General features: G+C 42.4%; 2 protein-coding genes across 5 annotated transcripts; one reads left to right on the forward strand and one right to left on the reverse strand.

The window, feature by feature from the left end:
• Positions 1 to 2,664: 2,664 nt before the first annotated feature.
• Positions 2,665 to 4,419, reverse strand: adat2 (adenosine deaminase tRNA specific 2). 4 transcript variants are annotated; one of them, XM_041958858.1, is made up of 7 exons: positions 4,387 to 4,418; positions 4,179 to 4,298; positions 3,772 to 3,876; positions 3,364 to 3,514; positions 3,187 to 3,293; positions 2,982 to 3,054; positions 2,665 to 2,778 (listed from the first exon to the last, which is right to left on the reverse strand). In XM_041958858.1, the coding sequence occupies exons 2-7, from the start codon at positions 4,272 to 4,274 to the stop codon at positions 2,750 to 2,752; spliced, it is 561 nt and encodes a 186-aa protein (XP_041814792.1). In that variant the 5' UTR covers positions 4,275 to 4,298; positions 4,387 to 4,418; the 3' UTR covers positions 2,665 to 2,749. The 4 variants fall into 4 exon arrangements, 1 of the variants encoding a protein (XP_041814792.1); XR_006007673.1 differs by having other exon boundaries at positions 2,705 to 2,778; positions 2,982 to 3,293; positions 4,387 to 4,419; XR_006007671.1 differs by having other exon boundaries at positions 2,705 to 2,778; positions 2,982 to 3,514; positions 4,387 to 4,419.
• Positions 4,420 to 4,909: 490 nt separating this feature from the next.
• On the forward strand, positions 4,910 to 11,906 carry pex3 (peroxisomal biogenesis factor 3). The gene is made up of 12 exons (XM_041958579.1): positions 4,910 to 5,102; positions 5,982 to 6,113; positions 6,332 to 6,413; positions 6,705 to 6,748; positions 6,868 to 6,989; positions 7,702 to 7,768; positions 7,926 to 7,980; positions 8,108 to 8,246; positions 8,329 to 8,399; positions 8,486 to 8,608; positions 8,721 to 8,817; positions 9,495 to 11,906. The coding sequence occupies exons 1-12, from the start codon at positions 5,030 to 5,032 to the stop codon at positions 9,576 to 9,578; spliced, it is 1,089 nt and encodes a 362-aa protein (XP_041814513.1). The 5' UTR covers positions 4,910 to 5,029; the 3' UTR covers positions 9,579 to 11,906.
• The last annotated feature ends 4,899 nt before the right edge of the window (positions 11,907 to 16,805 follow it).

Consider the following 16,805-nt stretch of genomic DNA (forward strand, 5'->3'; position numbering starts at 1 on the left):
ACACCTTGTGATCAGGACGGTCGGACATATGAAGTGTGTGACCGAGGATGCAGTTTGGTCCTCTGCATCACTTTCTTTTAACAGGAAGCAGGTTTTATTTGTGTTAACGGTCGAGGTGGCGGATCATCAGCGCTCACATGGGTCATTTTAGGTGAGGATAAGAGACGAAATGAGACTCAGTTTCACTCTCATTGGGTCGAAGTGTTGAACATGAGGAGAAATTATTAAATAGATTTTAGCCAATCCTCCGAACTGCTTTTCCAGCTCTTCATCGCCATGGCAACCACAACTTCAAACAACATTTAGCACATGAAGTGAACGCTCGCATGTTCACCACTTTATCTATTAGCTCTCTCTGGCTAAATAAACCAGGGCAGACCCGAGTCATCCAGGTGTGACGGCTGCCGGATCGAACGCATTTCACTCCCTCGAAGTTTAAAGCGAAGAAAGAAAGAAAGAAGAAGCTGATGCAGTCAGTAAATGACGGAAAAGAACTGAAAAGAGACATAAAACAGACGACAGTGGACGCAAACAGACGAAGCGGCTAACAAAAGGTAGCCGAAAGCTAACAGTGGATTTCTCAAGGTGGAAATTACTTAAAAGAGGAGTAAAAAAAAAAAAAGAACTATGAAATAAAGAAGAACAAAGAAGTAAAAGACAGACAAACTGAGGCACTAGTGTGCGCTTCATTCCTCCCCCAGCGCTGAGCAGACGGGTGGAGCGAGACCAAGATCATTTCAGTTTCTTTCTGTTTTCTTCAGGTGAAACCACAAAACACATCAACGCGATGGTTTGACAACTTCCTGTCAAACCAAACTCCCCCCGTCTGCTTCGCCCTAATACAAAAACAAACGCCCCTCCTCTCCCCTCAGGTCATTTAGTGAGATAGTAAAATATAAAGTCCTTAATTTTTGCTGGCAGTGTTGTTCTTTCACCTTTACACGATATGACACCTCGTGTTACATCGCTTTGTGTGTGTGTGTGTGTGTGTGTGTGTGTGACTCCTCACGTCAGTTTGGAAAGGAGGTTTTGACACAACACACTCTGTTCATTAGCGCCTAACAGCTAGCTCTGCACTGCTGTGTGTGTGTGTGTGTGTCGTCTCTTCAGTAACACGTCAGCTCCTCCACTCTGAGGTGACACATTAAAACATTCTGGAATATTCTGCTCTGCATTAATTAGCATAGATTTACATGCTAACGAGCAGAGAGGAGCTGGACGCCGGCCCACATGATTTAACTGTATTACATTCATGTGAAATGTATTATGGACTGTGCCTTTATGACACGTCTGTGTGAAGAGGAAGTAGAACAAGGGTTAAGGAAAGAAACATATGATGAAACATTATAAAAAAGGGAAAGAGGAAGCAGGAGAGGAGAGGAGAGGAAAAAAACTGCTGTTGAACCACTGATGTAAGAAACAAAACAGGAAAGAGGGAAGGAAATAACATGAGAAAGGAAGGATGACAGGAGGGAAGGAGACAGGGTAAAAAGGGTGGAAAAAGTAAGAAACATGACGAGCCATGAAAGCAAGGAAAGATGGCGAGGAAGCAAGTAAAACAGGATGGAAGGAAGTATGAAAAGAGGATGAGAAACGAAGGAAGACGGGGGAAGGAAGGAAATAAGCAGAAACAAGGAAGGAGGAGAGAGGGAAGACGTAAAAGAATAATAATGACAGTGAAAGGAAGGCAAAAGAAGTAGAAAATAGGTGAACGAAAGAATGGATTTGGAAAATGCAAAAGCAAAACAAAATGAAAGACTAAACCACTGAAGGAAGAAAACATGTGGAAAGAAAGAAAGGTGGAAGCAAGGGAAGGAAGCAAGACAGGAAGGAAAGAAGCAGGGAGGGAAGTTGTAAAAGAATAACAATAGAAATGAACAAAGACAGAAGGAAGGAAGCAGGAAGGAAGGAAGGAAGGAAGCACGTGAGGAAGGAAGTTGTCAGCCACTAAAAGAAGGAAGGAAGAAGAGAGGAAGGAAGTGGTGAAGAGCAAAACTAACGCTGAAACTAAAAAGAGAGACAGAGTGTGAAAGACAAAATGTCTCCTTCGCTTCGTTGGACTCAGTGGGAGTTAAAAAAAAACAGCAGGAGACCTGACACACACACACACACACACACACACACACACACACACTCCTGCAGTGTTTCAACTCCTCCCAGCTGCTGATACTGCGAATACACACACACACACACAAACACTGTGACATGCAACAGTATACACTGGTGTGTGTGTGTGTGTGTGTGTGTCTGAGAGGAAGTAAAACAACAGAAGTCTGAATTCTGTCATTGTGTGTGCGTGTGTGTGTGTTATGAGCAGTTGTGAAGGTCACTCCTGTTGAGAAGTGTTGCTACACACCCACACACACACACACTTTCTGTCTCGTCCTCAGAAAAATAACACAGGAAGTGTTTCGCATTTACACGACTGCGTGGTTACGAACGGTAAAAGTCAAAATGGCCGACTAAGCAAACGTCAGCAACGGAAAATTAAATTGTGCCTGCTGATGTTCAGGAGATACGAGGTTTATCATTCAAAGTGACCACAATGTCATTCCTCATTCAAGTTTCCTTCACGGGACACTAGCTGGTCTACTGCGCCCCCTGCTGGCAGACTGACTGAAAAGCAACTTGTGTTGGAGGAAAGTCTGTAAGCGACACAAAAAATATTTAGAATGTCATTTATTCAATTTAAAAAAAGATACAATGAGGTAAATACAAACAAGATAATGATGTAATGTACAGCTGATGCTCAGTCCTTCCTTGTTTTGGGTTTCGGAGCTGAAACAGACGGAAAGTAAATAATTCTGTTAGCGAAAAGAAAAAAAGGCGAAGATGAAGGAAGAAAACAAAGAAATGTAGTGAACGAATGGCAGCAAAACTGAGAGAATGTTGAAGAGAAGGTGAAAGAAGAGAGGAGAAAGGGAGGACATGAAGGAGGAAGAAAGGGGAGAAAAAAGAGGAACAGGAGAGTTTCTGATCACCGTTTGGATTCTCCTGTTTGTAGAAAGTCTTCAGCATCTCTACAGCTTCTTCTGCTCTGTGACCTGAAACACACTGAACACACACACAAGACACACGGTCCTATACACACTTTGAATCTGGCTGCAGGGAAACACCACAAACATCAACACACAAGCACAGTGAACAAGAACACACAAATAAAAACCACCAGGGACGAACACGGACCTTGAATGTGGTCCCAGTCTGAGGTAAGTCTGCAGAGGAAACGTCCACGACTGAACCACAGCCTCCAAAGCGCTCGTTCCTGCAGCCGTACACGACCACAGGGATACCTGACAGCTGGTGAAGGAACAACAGCTGCACACATATACACACACACATGCAGAGGTTGGTGCAGGATACTGAGCAGGCGCAGCGCTGCAGCACACATGATGCACGGCTCCACGGTGACATACAGGGCCGTTCGCTCGCACACGATGCTCACATCCAGGTTGCCACGCCGACACCAGTCCAGGAGCTGGTCCAGGGCCACCATCTCAGCGTGGCGAGTGGCCTAAAACACACACATAGAAATGCACGCAGAACAACATACGTTGCGGTTTGCATAGCTCAGGGGTCATGTTCTCTTTGAGCTGGATAAACCTAATGCCAAACTCCCTTTCAAATATTAAGGTTTTAAGAGGTGAAGGTTTTGGCTCCAGCAAGCACTGTATTTTCTGTGGTCAAGAAAAGCACAATTAGATTAGATACTTTGAGTTTGCCTGTATTTAATTGTGCTTCATAGACAGCACATTCTCTCAACTTCCCTACATTTTTGGTCTCGTTGACTTCATTCCGTCCTTTGCCCACGACTTCATCGTTGTAGACCATCAGACATCCAACCGGCACCTCTCCATTCTCCAGAGCGTCTTTGGCCTGCAGCAACACATTTACAGCAGGTCAACATGTGGAGGCAGAAAATACTAAACACAAAGATCATCAGACGAATTGAACGTCTATTTATTTCATGTGAAAACAAATTTTCTGGCTATACCTGTGATGCATTTTTAGACCTGTTATGAGACAAATTAAGGGAAGCTCAAAGTTCAATATCATGACAAAATCGTTAGCTCAAACGCCCTGAAGCACTCCAGAAAAATAATAAATGTATATTATGTATGTGTAAAAGAATGTATGTTAAGTGAAGGGCTGATATATTGCGAACATTTATCACTCACCATGTCAAAAGCGCTGTCCATCCATTTCTCAATTTCCTCATCACTCGGATAAAAACACCCCGACGAATCCGCCCTACTGCCCTCTTCTGTTCCCATGGCAACTGTTCCTACGTAACTTTACTAAACAAAAGCATGTGATATGATCGCATACGATCTGTGTTTCTTGGGTATCTTTTAGTTTTAATTTCGTCAGTTGTAGTTTACGTACCATGTAACTGCACCGGCAGGGGAAGATAATACTGTACGGACCAGTTCCAGACATGACCAATCGAATCGACCAATGATGCACCGCGTAGCTGCACGCTCATGCCGATTTTTTTCGATGCGTCAAGGTGACTACAGTTGGCTAGATGTAAACCGGAAATTGTGGGATTTTTATACAAAATAAAGACTTGATTAATTACGTCTATTTTTCCAGCATGGCGGACATGTCTCCATGTGTTAGTGTTTGGATGTAGGATGTAAAATGAGTGTCTCAGGAACAATATTTAATTTTAACATCCCTCAGTTTCCATAGGTTGTAGTGTGAATAATGCATTTGTTTACCATTTTTTCTTTGTTTTTATAAACAACAGTTTGTCTTCAGTTTTATCACCGGTACATGTAGTAATGAGACCAACTTTAAGTCTTTAAGATCAAATCGTGTTTTATTTTGAAATCGGAAACAAGAAGTTTTAATGTTTACTTTTCCTACCTTTACAGACATACTTCGGCACTTTTTGACAGTTAGCATGGCAGGAAGGAGTTGCTAGCTAGCCGAAACTCTTCAAACGACATGTTATTAAAATAGTCAGCACAAAGTTAAGGACCGTGTTTTGAGTTTTAGTTTCTGAACCCCTCACTGTCAAAAGATGTTTTCATCGGTCTGGAATTTTATTAAACGCCACAAAAGGAAATTTATTTTCACCGGAGCTGTAGTTGGAGGTAACTGGTCTTCTGTTAGCTTCTGAGATAGCAACACGCCTGAATGCACTGAAATGTCCCGATGTTTCATATTTTCTTACTTACCGACAAAAGTCATGCTACTAAAAACATGTTTCAAGAACTTTTAAGAATCTAGCAGTAACGTTATGTCTTTTCTCTTCGGCATGTATATAGTCTTCATGAAGTAGCATAATTTCCATCGTTAAAGTAAGTTACAGTTCAAACCACTACGAACCACCAGGTGTGCTTAAATTGGAAAGAACTATGGCAAGACTAGACGACAAATGATAGATTTTCCCGAAATTAACTTCGCTCAGTGATTTCGTTGAATATCGCGTTTTTAAAATGACTTGTAACGATTCATTGAAGGTATTTGATTACATTTTACTCGAGGCTTTGCAAATGAGGGACACATCCTTAAATTGCCAGAAATTTGAATGAAGTCTGGGTTGACGTTCTGTGCATGAGAGCAGCACTTGTGGATGCTAAATGTTAGCATATTAACTTAGCTAAGCCTCATCGCCTTTAATGCGAGCCTTTAACTGCTGAGCACTTCATTTATATTATATATTGTGATTTATCTTGCGTGGATCTGCAGGTTGGCTCATCGTGTTGTCTTGTTAAATAGTGAATTATTTTGTAGTAATTATTGATAGTTAATAAATGGCATCTGTAGCGTTTAGTGGGCATTGAGAACCATTGAAAGTTGGTGGATTTGCTCAATATTAATAAGCTTTCTTACATACAAATACATACATATAAACTTGTGCTAATTGCTGGTGACTCTACGTGCTGTTTTAAGTGCGATTGATGGTTGAGGGATATTTCCTGTGCATGATATTAGTTAGTACTACTTCTTATTTGTTGGCAATCCTTCAGGGGTGTACTTCCTGGGTAAATATGCCCAGAAGAAGATCAGGGAGATCCAGGAGAAGGAGGCGACAGAGTACATCGCTCAGGCCAGACGACAGTTCCACTTTGAAGTCAACCAGAGGACCTGCAACATGACTGGTAATGATTTTACACTTGTCCTTCTGAATAACAATCCTTTAGGGTGCTACTTAGGTCAGGATCAGCAGTACAAAAGTGAAATGAAGACTTTGTCTTTGCTGAACACAGCAAAAAAACATTTTTGATTTGACTGTACTCTGTGTGTGTGTGTGTGTGTGTGTGTGTGTGTGTGTGTGTGTGTGTGTGTGTGTGTGTGTGTGTGTGTGTGTGTGTTGCAGTGCTGTCCATGCTCCCTCCACTGAAAGAAGCCATTATCAATCAACTGAATTCAGAAAGCCTAACTACACTACTCAAGACCAAGTGAGTACAATCGTGTGTTCAAAAGATCAAACAATTCCTCAACTACTTGTAAATACAATTACACACATGTTTAAGGCTCAAATGGTGTAGATTTGTTTCTGTATTCCTTATTTTCTGCAAATGTGCCAGTTTGTCACCATTTTTACATGGTTATTTTACTTAACATTCATATTTAAGTGTCACTTCACTGTATGTGGTGAAGGTGCTGTAAAGTCTAATGTGAGTCGCAGTCGTCGTGATGCTGAAATAAAACAGTAATGCTGCTTTTCCTTCTTTCACATCGTCTCACAGACCGGCCAATAAGCTGGAAATCTGGGAAGATTTAAAGATCATCAGTAAGTTCTGTTCTTCATGTCAGACATCGTCCTACACACTCTGACGTCTCACTGCCAGTTAGTTGGAGATAATCCACTTGAGATTGGAGCGTGTGATCACAAACACGTGTCTTGTTCAGGTTTCACTCGCACCATCGTGGGCGTGTACAGCACCTGCATGCTGGTGGTTCTACTGAGAGTCCAGTTGAACATCATCGGAGGATACCTGTACCTGGACAACTCTGCAGGCAAGAACACAAAGGTGAGGAACGGCATCTTCTCCAGCTTCTTCCACTTCTAGAACCAGAGAGAACACAGTGGGGACTGATGCAGCTCTGTTAGTTTCTGCTGTTCACGTTATGAGTTCCTGTCAGGTGACTTTCAGCTGTTTGAGGTTCATGAAGAAAAATAAGTTTTAGACACATATTTCAGGTCTAACTCAGGTTGAAGCTAATTATTATTTTCATTGTTGATTAATCTGACGATAATTAATCGTTTCATCTATAAAATGTCTCAAAAATATTTGTGTTTTTCCAGAGTGACAGGTGACATCTTTAAATGTCTTGTTTTAAGCCCAAACCTTCATCTTATAAAGATATAAAACTATTGAAGTTGGCTAATCTTCACATTTGAGAAGCTGGACCAAAACAATGTTTAGAATATGACTTCAGTGAATAATCGATGATCAAAATATTTGCAGATTAATCTTCTTGAGGTTGACTAACTGAGCAATCAGCTCAAATTTCAGCAACAAATCATTTCGGTGTTTGCAGAGGAGTTTCGGTGGCGTTTGACAGGAGATGAAGGCTGAAAACTTTTAAAAAGCCTGGCTTTAGTTTTGAGTTGACGAGTTGAGTCTCACTGAGATTTCTGGACTGCGATCCAGAAGAAGAACAAACCGGAGAGGAAAACAGCAGCTGGACATATTATAGATCCATTTACACCTGTGTGTTATTGTGTTTTTTTTCTCCCAGACTCCTCTGGCTCCTCCAGACGTCCAGCAGCAGTACCTGTCCAGTATCCAGTATCTACTGGGAGATGGTAGGATGGACACACACACACACACACACACACACACACACACACACACTAAAACCTTATAAGAGCACAGTATTGTTTAGTCCTGTTCATCCCTCTGTCAACACAATCTTCATGTCCTTCACGCCTGTCTCCGGTCTGTCTGTCTCTCTGTCTCCAGGTTTGACAGAGTTGATGACAGTAGTTAAGAAAGCAGTGCAGAGTTCACTGGGAGGGTGAGTTTCTCTAACTAATGATTATTGCATGTTTACATCACTACATGATTTTTTTTTTTAACAGGTGACTTAACGTTCTCGGTGGACGATGAAAACAGTTGTTGATTGACTCTCTGTTGGCTTCCAGCATGTCTCTGAAGCAGAGCCTGTCCCTGCTGGAGCTGGAGCAGCAGTTGAGCTGGATCAGAGCGGAGGTGGAGGCCGGCTCGGAGCGGCCGCTGTCCCGGTACATGCTGGCCGACGACGAGAACGCGCTCGCCGACCAGGTGGCAGCACTCGCAGGATGCCGCGCCGCAGTGATCACAGGTAAAGCCTCTGCACGTTTAACGGCTCTTCTCTTCTCTCCAGGCATGTGGGCTGACGGAAAGCGATGCCGTGACCATCAAACTGCTAAACGAGACCAGAGACATGTTGGACAGGTAAACACCACACCTGTGCGTTTGTTCACCAGTCGGTTGAACACCTGTAGACTCTGTGATTGTGACGTGTGTGTTTGTGACTCCAGTCCAGACTTCAGCACTGTCCTGAACGCCTGTTTGAACCGAGGCTTCTCTCGGCTTCTCGACAACCTGGCCGAGTTCTTCCGCCCACCTCCGGGTGACTCCGCCCCCAGCTCTGCACCTGATAGGTCAGCTGTTTGACTGACTTTTTTTTTTTCTTTTCTGCATAAGCATTGTGTTCGTTTTTCGTTTTTGTGGTCATAAGAACCACTAATACTTTGTGTGTGTGTGTGTATTCAGTCTGTCTGCAGTCAGTCTGCCGCTGGCGAAGATCATCCCCATCGTCAACGGTCAGATCAACACCATCTGCAGTGAGACTCCCAGCCACTTCGTTCAGGTGAAGCCAGACTGTTACTGTTTGCTGTGCTCAGACACACAAACATGACAGAAACTGAGAAACCAACCTTATGAATAGAACTAATGTTTTGACAAAAGACCAACAAACAGTGAAACCCACATCAGACAGAAGTACCTCAGAACGGGATGCTGGCTTTCACTTACTCATATTTCCATTGTTGTTTTTGCTTTCAAAGATGGTGAAATACTCAACAAGCCAACTTATAAAGCCAAGTACGCTTGTTGTTAATGATCCACTGGTCAGTCGGCCTCCAAATGTAGACAAACAAATCCCATCAGGATCTGCAAAGGTTCATTCACCTGTAAACAGAAAGTGAATCACAGTGGTAGAATGTAACTAAGTACATTTACTCAGGTGTGGTACTGAAGTACACATAAGTGGTTCTTTCCACTTGATGCAGCTGTATACTTCTACTCCATTTAATCTCAGAGGCAAATATTGGACTTTTACTCCACTTCAGGAGGCATGATGCTTTGCAGTAAATTATTTAAATGAGTAAATGATTTTAAAGTTATCAGTGGATGACTGCCACCTTTGTACAGTATGATTTTCACTCAGGAATTATTACCTCGAACACAACATACCAAAAAAATGTCAGATTAAAAGCAGAGAACCAGCAAAAGCAGAATAAGTATTTCTCTGTCGGACTCTCTCAGGACTTGCTGATGAACGACCAGGTCAAGGAGTTCTCGGCCAACGTCTACGAGACCTTCAGCATGCCCCTGGAGCTGCAGAAGTAACCAACCAGGAGCGAGGAGGAGGAGGAGACTTCCAGAGGAAGACAAGAGGGATGAAAACTGATGATACAAGCTGTGGACTGTTAATCCCTCCTTCCTTTTTCTACTTCTATCCTCCAAATCCTGCAGACTTTTCACTCTGTGACGGTGGACGGTAAAAATGTCCGCGATGAAGCGGCAGTGGGGGCGTCGGTGTCACCTCAGTGAACAGCCGTTATGGATTATTGAACTGGTGGAGGACGAAGAGACTTGCACTGGGTTTTTGGTCACAGCGGAGTCTGTGATTAACCCTGGGACCACTGCATCTTGGGAAATGGAGTCTTATTTAACCCAGTAATGTGGTCTTAATTATACCGAGAGGTGGAAGACACACGCTGAGGAGAAAAGCGCGGTGAAGGATCGGTCACGACCGAGCTGACGATCCTGAAACATCAGTTCGTGATGTTGATATTGCCGATTTCCTCCTCTTCCATCAGCAGCGGTGAGTGTTTCATGTCGAGCAGGGTTTACAATGTGTACGGTTTTCTTTTTCCCTCCTCTTCATCACAGCGTAATCCATATAGTAAAGGGATGTGTGTCGTTGCACCGATGAGGGCTGATGTGTTTATGGAGGTGATTTTTTTTTGTGCTAATATTCAGTATTTTTAAATTAGATCATTTTGCATTTTCTAGTCAAATCTGCAGCAGCTTTGTGGGTAATTTGGGGATATTACAACTTCTAAAATCCTGATTATGAGAGAGTGAGAAGATAAAGAAGATGATCAAAGTGTTACAATAGCACAGCCAGTGTCACTGATTCATTCCAAGTTAAACATGTAGTCAAACATGGATCAGAGATAGACGACTTTCAGTGGTCTCACTTTAATAAAACACCATTATTAACAAACTCACACCAGTCCAGCTGCAGTTATATGTAGTATTTGTACCAGTAAATAAAACTGTGGTTTCTTTTTCCATCTGAAAGACAGCAGTTCACTTCAGTCATAAAATAAAATCATCCGTAAGTCTGAAAACAGGACAGACAGACATGAATATGTTCTGAGTTTTGCTGTCTGCAGTATAAATCTGTGTTTTTTGGCGTTTAAACGTGTCCAAGAACCTGCTTTTTCCCCCCAGTGTAGTTCCTTTTCTGTCCAGAAGGCGTCACTCTTCTTCAGCTGGTGTGAGAATCCCTTTGCTCTGACATCCTTTGGCTGATTACATTAAACACAGTCTTCTATTTGTGATTTGGTCCTGGTTGGTACTGTTATTACACAACTAAAATGAATAATAACATCCCAAGTTTTATTTTAATGGCTACGATCACCTTGAAAGAACAAGCGCTGTTACTTTTCTCACACCTGGCAGGTCATATTGTTTTGGAAGGAAATCACTCTGTACAACAGTGTTTTCTCCCCATTTCTTTCTGTTGTAGCTTGTTTTTTCTCTAAGTTTGTATGTATGTGACTTATTGAAAAGTTTACCATCTTCTGTGTGGAAATAAGATTTTTATCCAAGAAGCCGAGAAATCCGGGACAGCTCCATCCCACTCTGACCAGGTCTGATTAGCTATGTAAGCCAGGTGTGTTAAGCCAATTGAGAGCTGGCAACAAACCTGATCCAACTAATCGTGCAGTGGCAGAGCAGGGAGCTAGAGAACATGCAGCACTTGGGGTCCTCAGGTGCAGCACTGGTTTCAGTGACAGGTCTAAGTGAGTGAGATGAGGTGAAGGTGGTTTTTACTGTATCACAGCTCCCAGCAGACTGATTTGTCAGTGATGGGTTTCACTTAGGAAATCTGTACCTTCATTTACTCCAAATCATGTCAATCATTTACTGGATTACAGGTACTTGATATCATCCAGGTAACTGTAACCACAGTAAGAATACTGCTCACAGCATTACTTTATTACTCTCACAGATCAAACACTGCATGAACTTTGATTTATTCCAACCTCAGGGCCACACAGTTTTCGCTTGAAAGGAAAAAACTCCCAGCTCCTGAAATCCTCTGATTGGTCATGAAAGTCCAACGATAAATGAATGAAAGAAGCAAAGGTGAAAAAATGCTTCGGTGGATGTTGGGATTTCCAGAAACTGACTTGTGGGGAGAGAAAGTGAGTCTGTCTGTCTTTGTCTGTGGGGGATGCACCTTAGCCCGTCTCAGGAGAGGAGAAAACATCAGGTGACAGTTCACTTCCTGATCCCTGGATTACATAATAGAGTCAGTCAGGTGGGAATGTAAATCTCTATGTAATCAACCATGTTATGCCCTTTGAAGCATAATATCTGAACGACAGCTGAAATGTATGTTTGTAGTAATTTACCGAAAGATAATAAACATAAAATGTGATTTCATATACATTCCTCATTGTGTTTCATTGAGAAAAGTCCAAACTACAAAATATTATGTGAAAGGGTTCCCTCAAGCCTTCTACAGAAAGCAGGAAACGATTGCACCAACAGGGGGCGCTGTGCTGCAGCAGGAAACGGTTTCATCATAAGAGCGGCATACTGGAAAATACTGGTGTTGGAAAATACCCCAGTGTTGTTAAAGCTGTGACTTGGAGGGTGACGCCATCTCTTAATTAATGATTAATGAGTTTAGGAAAGAAAGTCTTTTCCACAGTGGAGATACAGCATTTCATAATCAAAGTCAGGCGGGGTGAGAAATCCCAAAGACTATCATCTGTTTCCATCCTGGCTCTCATAGAGAAGAGGAGGAGATGAAGGTGAGCTGCAGCTGAAACTCAGTCCTTTATTTTATTGGCTCATGGATCACCAGGGATGACAGCTTTCTATATTTAAGAGTTTATTTTTGTGTTTTGACGAGAACTATTGAACATGTTTTTAGCCAGGTGATGCACATGACTTAATGTTGACTGTAATGCAGCACCTGTTTAACCAGTGGAACACATCTGTTTTTCACATTCGAGCTTCATTGAGACACGTTGCTGCTATAAGACTAAATGTAATAGTTCAAACCACTGTGGGAAAGGATGAGATTAAACAGTCTGGCTAAGTTATGAGTGTTTTCCCTTGTTTTGCTGGACGGCTGTTGGAAGATACAGTTAAAGTGTGTTGGATGCTACATGCTAATCATCATGGCACTCTGTTTTAGCAGCTAGTTTTAAAAGAAAATGAGCATATTTTACACAAACAGGAAACGATACAATATATGCAGCGTCAGATGTCCGTCAAACTGCGACTTTGGGATGGCACTGCCAATTAAACCTCATCAAGACACATCAAATGGTCTAAAAGTTCATATTTTTTCTGGAGCCCAGACTGAAACTGTTCCTCCTTCCCACGAAATGACGCAGTTTACATTCAAACTGGAAAGTCAAACATTTCCAAGGAGATCAAGGAAACTGCAGTTAAAACTCCACAGTTTGCTTCAAACACTTAATTTAAGTCTAAACTGTCACATGAGACATTTTCCCCAAATGTTACAGAGAGAAAATGAGTTGAGTTCTCCTCTTAAAAGGATTGATGGGAACTTCCTGTACTGAATGTTATTGTATCTTCTGTTCCTGTGGGCCACAAAAAAACTTTCCTTTAAGCCAAAACATCCCACAGATTTTCCTTTGGATCGACCGGAGTTGCTGTGGTGACACAGCAGCCTCGGCGCGGCTTTCATGAAGTCAGTTATGAAGGTTCTCGAAGAGGAAAACGCCGTCAGACAAAATATCAGCAGAGACGAAAACAAACGAGACGTCACACACGAGCCCGAGAGTCAAAACTCCAACTAACCATCTAATATTATCAGAAATCATCAAAGTGTGTGTGTGTGTGTGTGTGTCAGACACATAATGACATTCATGTACTTCCTGGTTGAGGGTGACTCAAACGATGACTTCATCTCCTTCACTGACCCTCTCTGATATTTTACCTTATAAGGAGGAGAGATGTTTTTCTTGGTGGGAGGATTTAATGGTTCAAAGGATGAAATATTATGTTACACTGAACTGAGCTGCTGCCAGACGTATATTTTTGCCTTTTTTTTTAGGACCTTCACTTATTAAAAAACTCCATTTATTAAGAGGTTTACTCAGTGAGAATCTGTAAATGATCCATCTGATGGCTGATGTTGCAGTGATGTGACCTGCTGAAGGATCCTTCAACATGAAATTGTCTCTAATGTGATGAATGATTGAAAAAGTATTATTTATTTGAAGACAGTAACAAACATATTGTTTCTGCTTCTTGCAACACTGTGCTAAGTGCCTGTAGTAAGCATTTATGAGCAGTATATACTCATTTAATGCCTAGTTTCTAAAACACTGTGATGTTGTTGTGACTCCTGTTCTTGAAGGGACTTTTCAGCAAATGAAAAAGCAGTAATAACCAAAACAATAATGTAAAACTTTGTAGGTAAATAAATCGAATTAAACTGAACAGAGGAGCAAGTAAATTCAAGTAAAAAATGACCTTCAACCCTAAGAGAGACCAAAAAAAGCTCTGCAAGATAATTACAGTCTGTGTACACGCTCATGTGGATAAAAACAGAAATATCACTGTAGTCAGACAGACTTAACAATTCAATTCTAATCAAGTTTTGAATATGCTTTTACTGTGCTTTTACTTTGTAATCCTTTGTAATAAAAGTGAAGCCAAGTCCCCTCAATGTCCCCTTTTGAACATACTTAACGAGGAGCCTTGTTGAAATGATCCACTCCCCAGCCTCTTAACCTTCAAGCTCAACCCTTAACCCAAACCTAAGCCTGACTTTAACCCTAAAACCACGTCCAAACCCCTCAAACAGCTCTTTGAAAGAGTACGAACTGAACAAAATGTCCTCACGTCACAAAAAAGTCCTGTCAAGGCCGAAAAGTGCAGCTGGTCCTCACAAAGATGACAACGGCAGCACAGATACACACTTTGTCTGGCAGATGGCTAACAAACCACATGATAAGAAAAAAAAATCCATGTGGTCTGTGATACTGTGAGTGAGTGTGAGTTGTTTGACCTCAACACAGAGCTGCCAGTCAGCTGCAGCCTCGTAACCTCATGATCTGCTCGACAGACGCCGAAAAACTGACAGCGCTCCTCTGCTGATTGTCCCACGCTCGGTTATGAAACGCGTCACCGGCCTGAACTGCTGATGAAATAATTTTTTGCGTCCCAAAATAGAGCCGGAGCCCCGCGTAAACACGCCGAATCATGCAGAGTGGCAGAATGGAGGCTTTGTTCCATAAAAAAAGGCCTTTATTTGCTGAGTAACCGAGTGCGGTCAGGCAGCTTTCAGTGGAAGCGCTGCTGGACGGAGTCACGTTCAACGCTGCAAAAACAGGCTCGTCTGAAATTAGCCGGCACCAGATGACTGCGTGTCACGGTTGTGACACGGTCACAGTGTCGTGGTACAGTTTGTTCTTGCTTCACAGTGGCTGATTGTCTTTGCCCAGTTTGTGGCACAGAGCTGGAATTCCCCCTGTTGTTGAGCTGAAAGTCTGAGTCGCGGCTGGTTTTGAACACCGTCTGGCTGCATGATGCCACGCACGTCTGAGCCACTGACCCATATTGCAAAGTGGAGATACATAAGGAATGGGAACAGGTACTTCCTGTCTGTTTGTCATTGACTTGTCAATCATCTTGACAAGATGTTCCGGTGTTCACATATAACAGAGGAAACAGGTTTTTCTGCTCAGACTTGTCGAAAGAATGACTGTTTCTGTCTAAAAATAAAGAGGAACAAAGCAAATTCTGACTATGAATAACAACATCAGGGCTTCATCTGTGGGATATGATTACGCAACCCAATATCATGCTAAAGTGCGTAACAGACGAGCCGGTCTACTGTGTCAGTGTCACGTTTTACCTCGACAAGGCGTGAAAAGAACACGTTCTCATTCCGCGGTCAAGTTAGAAATAAGAAATACGCAACGTCCAGTTAGATTTTCAAAATAAATGTTGCTTTGACTCCAAAACTGCCTGGTTAGATTGAGGAAATGAGCATGTTTTAGGTTAAAATAACTACCTCCTTAAAACGGCAAACACTGACTATTGTCATGACCCGTGCTGTACACGCTGGCTTTTTGTTAAGTTTCCCCTCGTGTGTTGTCTTTGTCTGGTTTTTGTCACATCCTGTTTTATTTTGAAGGTTTATGTTATGTTGCTTTGTGTACTTTACTTCCTGTGTTTTCCCGCCCTTGTGATTGTCTGATGTGTTTCACCTGTGTGTCATTAGTGCTCCTGCCCTGTGTATATAAGTCCGTGTCTTCCCCCCAGTCTTTGTCGGGTCGTTGTCTGCGTCACCTTGCTGTCTGTGTTTCCCTTACTGATTTGAGAATCCCTCGCCATAGCCATAGCCGTAGTACCATAGTGAGTGTTTCGTTGCATCATCCTGGTCCATGTCCGTGTCTCTGTTCATGTCTGTGTTATCCCTTGGTTTGTCTGTGTTCATGTCCGTGCCGTGTTCCCTGTGAGTTTTCCTTTTATTGTAATTTCTACAGTCTAGTTTTGTTATTTTGGTTTCCTCTAGTTATAGCCGATTTTCAGTTCTTTGTTAGATTGTTCTTTGGTTTTGTTTTTATTTCTTAGTAGTGTTATTTTCCTCCGTGTTTCAGGAGTGATTTTTGTTTCTGTTGTTCTGTTAGTTAAGTTCTGAAGGTCTTTCATAGCCGTTTGTTTCTTCCTCCTTCGGGAGTGTTTTCTGTTCTTTATTTTATACATTGATAGTCGTCTTAGTATTATCCCTTGATCCGTTGTGTTGCGTGTGTGTGTTAATTCAATGTTTCCCGGTGTTGTCTTCTGTGTGACCCCTTTTTCCCTAGTGTGTCTTTTTTGTTTTGGTTTTCGTTGGTTTATTTGAATCTGCGCCCCCCGAGTGTCTGCATCTGGGTTCAACCCATAGTTTCCCCCTTAGATCCACACCTTCCTGACAACCATTGGTTCCACAGTGGGGTTCCACAGTGGATCTGAACCCTTTCCACCCCCCTACATGGACCTGTCATTGTTGCCCCCTGCTGGTGCTTCTCCTTCATACATGTGGGTACTTTTCACACCTGAGAGAAACAAAAAACACGACACTCACACTCTCCTCCAGTGGATCGGCGGCTGACATCAAAACACTGTTGGGAACACCCAGCTCTGTCACAGCAGAACTGTACAAAGGGGGGAGGTGAAGGGGCGAAAGGAGTTCATAGCCGGAACCACAGAAGAAGAAATGAAGGAGGCGGGGCTTTGAACTTGAACTAAATACATAGTGTACAAATACAAGGTGTAGAGGCTTTTCTAGTCAGGTATTAACTA

This window comes from Chelmon rostratus, chromosome 18 (assembly GCF_017976325.1).
Source record: "Chelmon rostratus isolate fCheRos1 chromosome 18, fCheRos1.pri, whole genome shotgun sequence".
Lineage (NCBI taxonomy): Eukaryota > Metazoa > Chordata > Actinopteri > Chaetodontiformes > Chaetodontidae > Chelmon > Chelmon rostratus.

Coding starts and splice junctions, on each gene's coding strand:
- pex3 (XM_041958579.1), top strand. CDS start 5,030: ATGTTTTCATCGGTCTGGAATTTTATTAAACGCCACAAAAGGAAATTT. Junction 6,114..6,331: donor GAGGACCTGCAACATGACTG/GTAATGATTTTA, acceptor TGTGTGTTGCAG/TGCTGTCCATGCTCCCTCCA. Junction 6,749..6,867: donor GGAAGATTTAAAGATCATCA/GTAAGTTCTGTT, acceptor TGTCTTGTTCAG/GTTTCACTCGCACCATCGTG.
- adat2 (XM_041958858.1), bottom strand. CDS start 4,274: ATGGGAACAGAAGAGGGCAGTAGGGCGGATTCGTCGGGGTGTTTTTAT. Junction 3,294..3,363: donor TGCAGCGCTGCGCCTGCTCA/GTATCCTGCACC, acceptor ACCAGCTGTCAG/GTATCCCTGTGGTCGTGTAC. Junction 3,055..3,186: donor AGACTGGGACCACATTCAAG/GTCCGTGTTCGT, acceptor GTGTGTGTTCAG/TGTGTTTCAGGTCACAGAGC.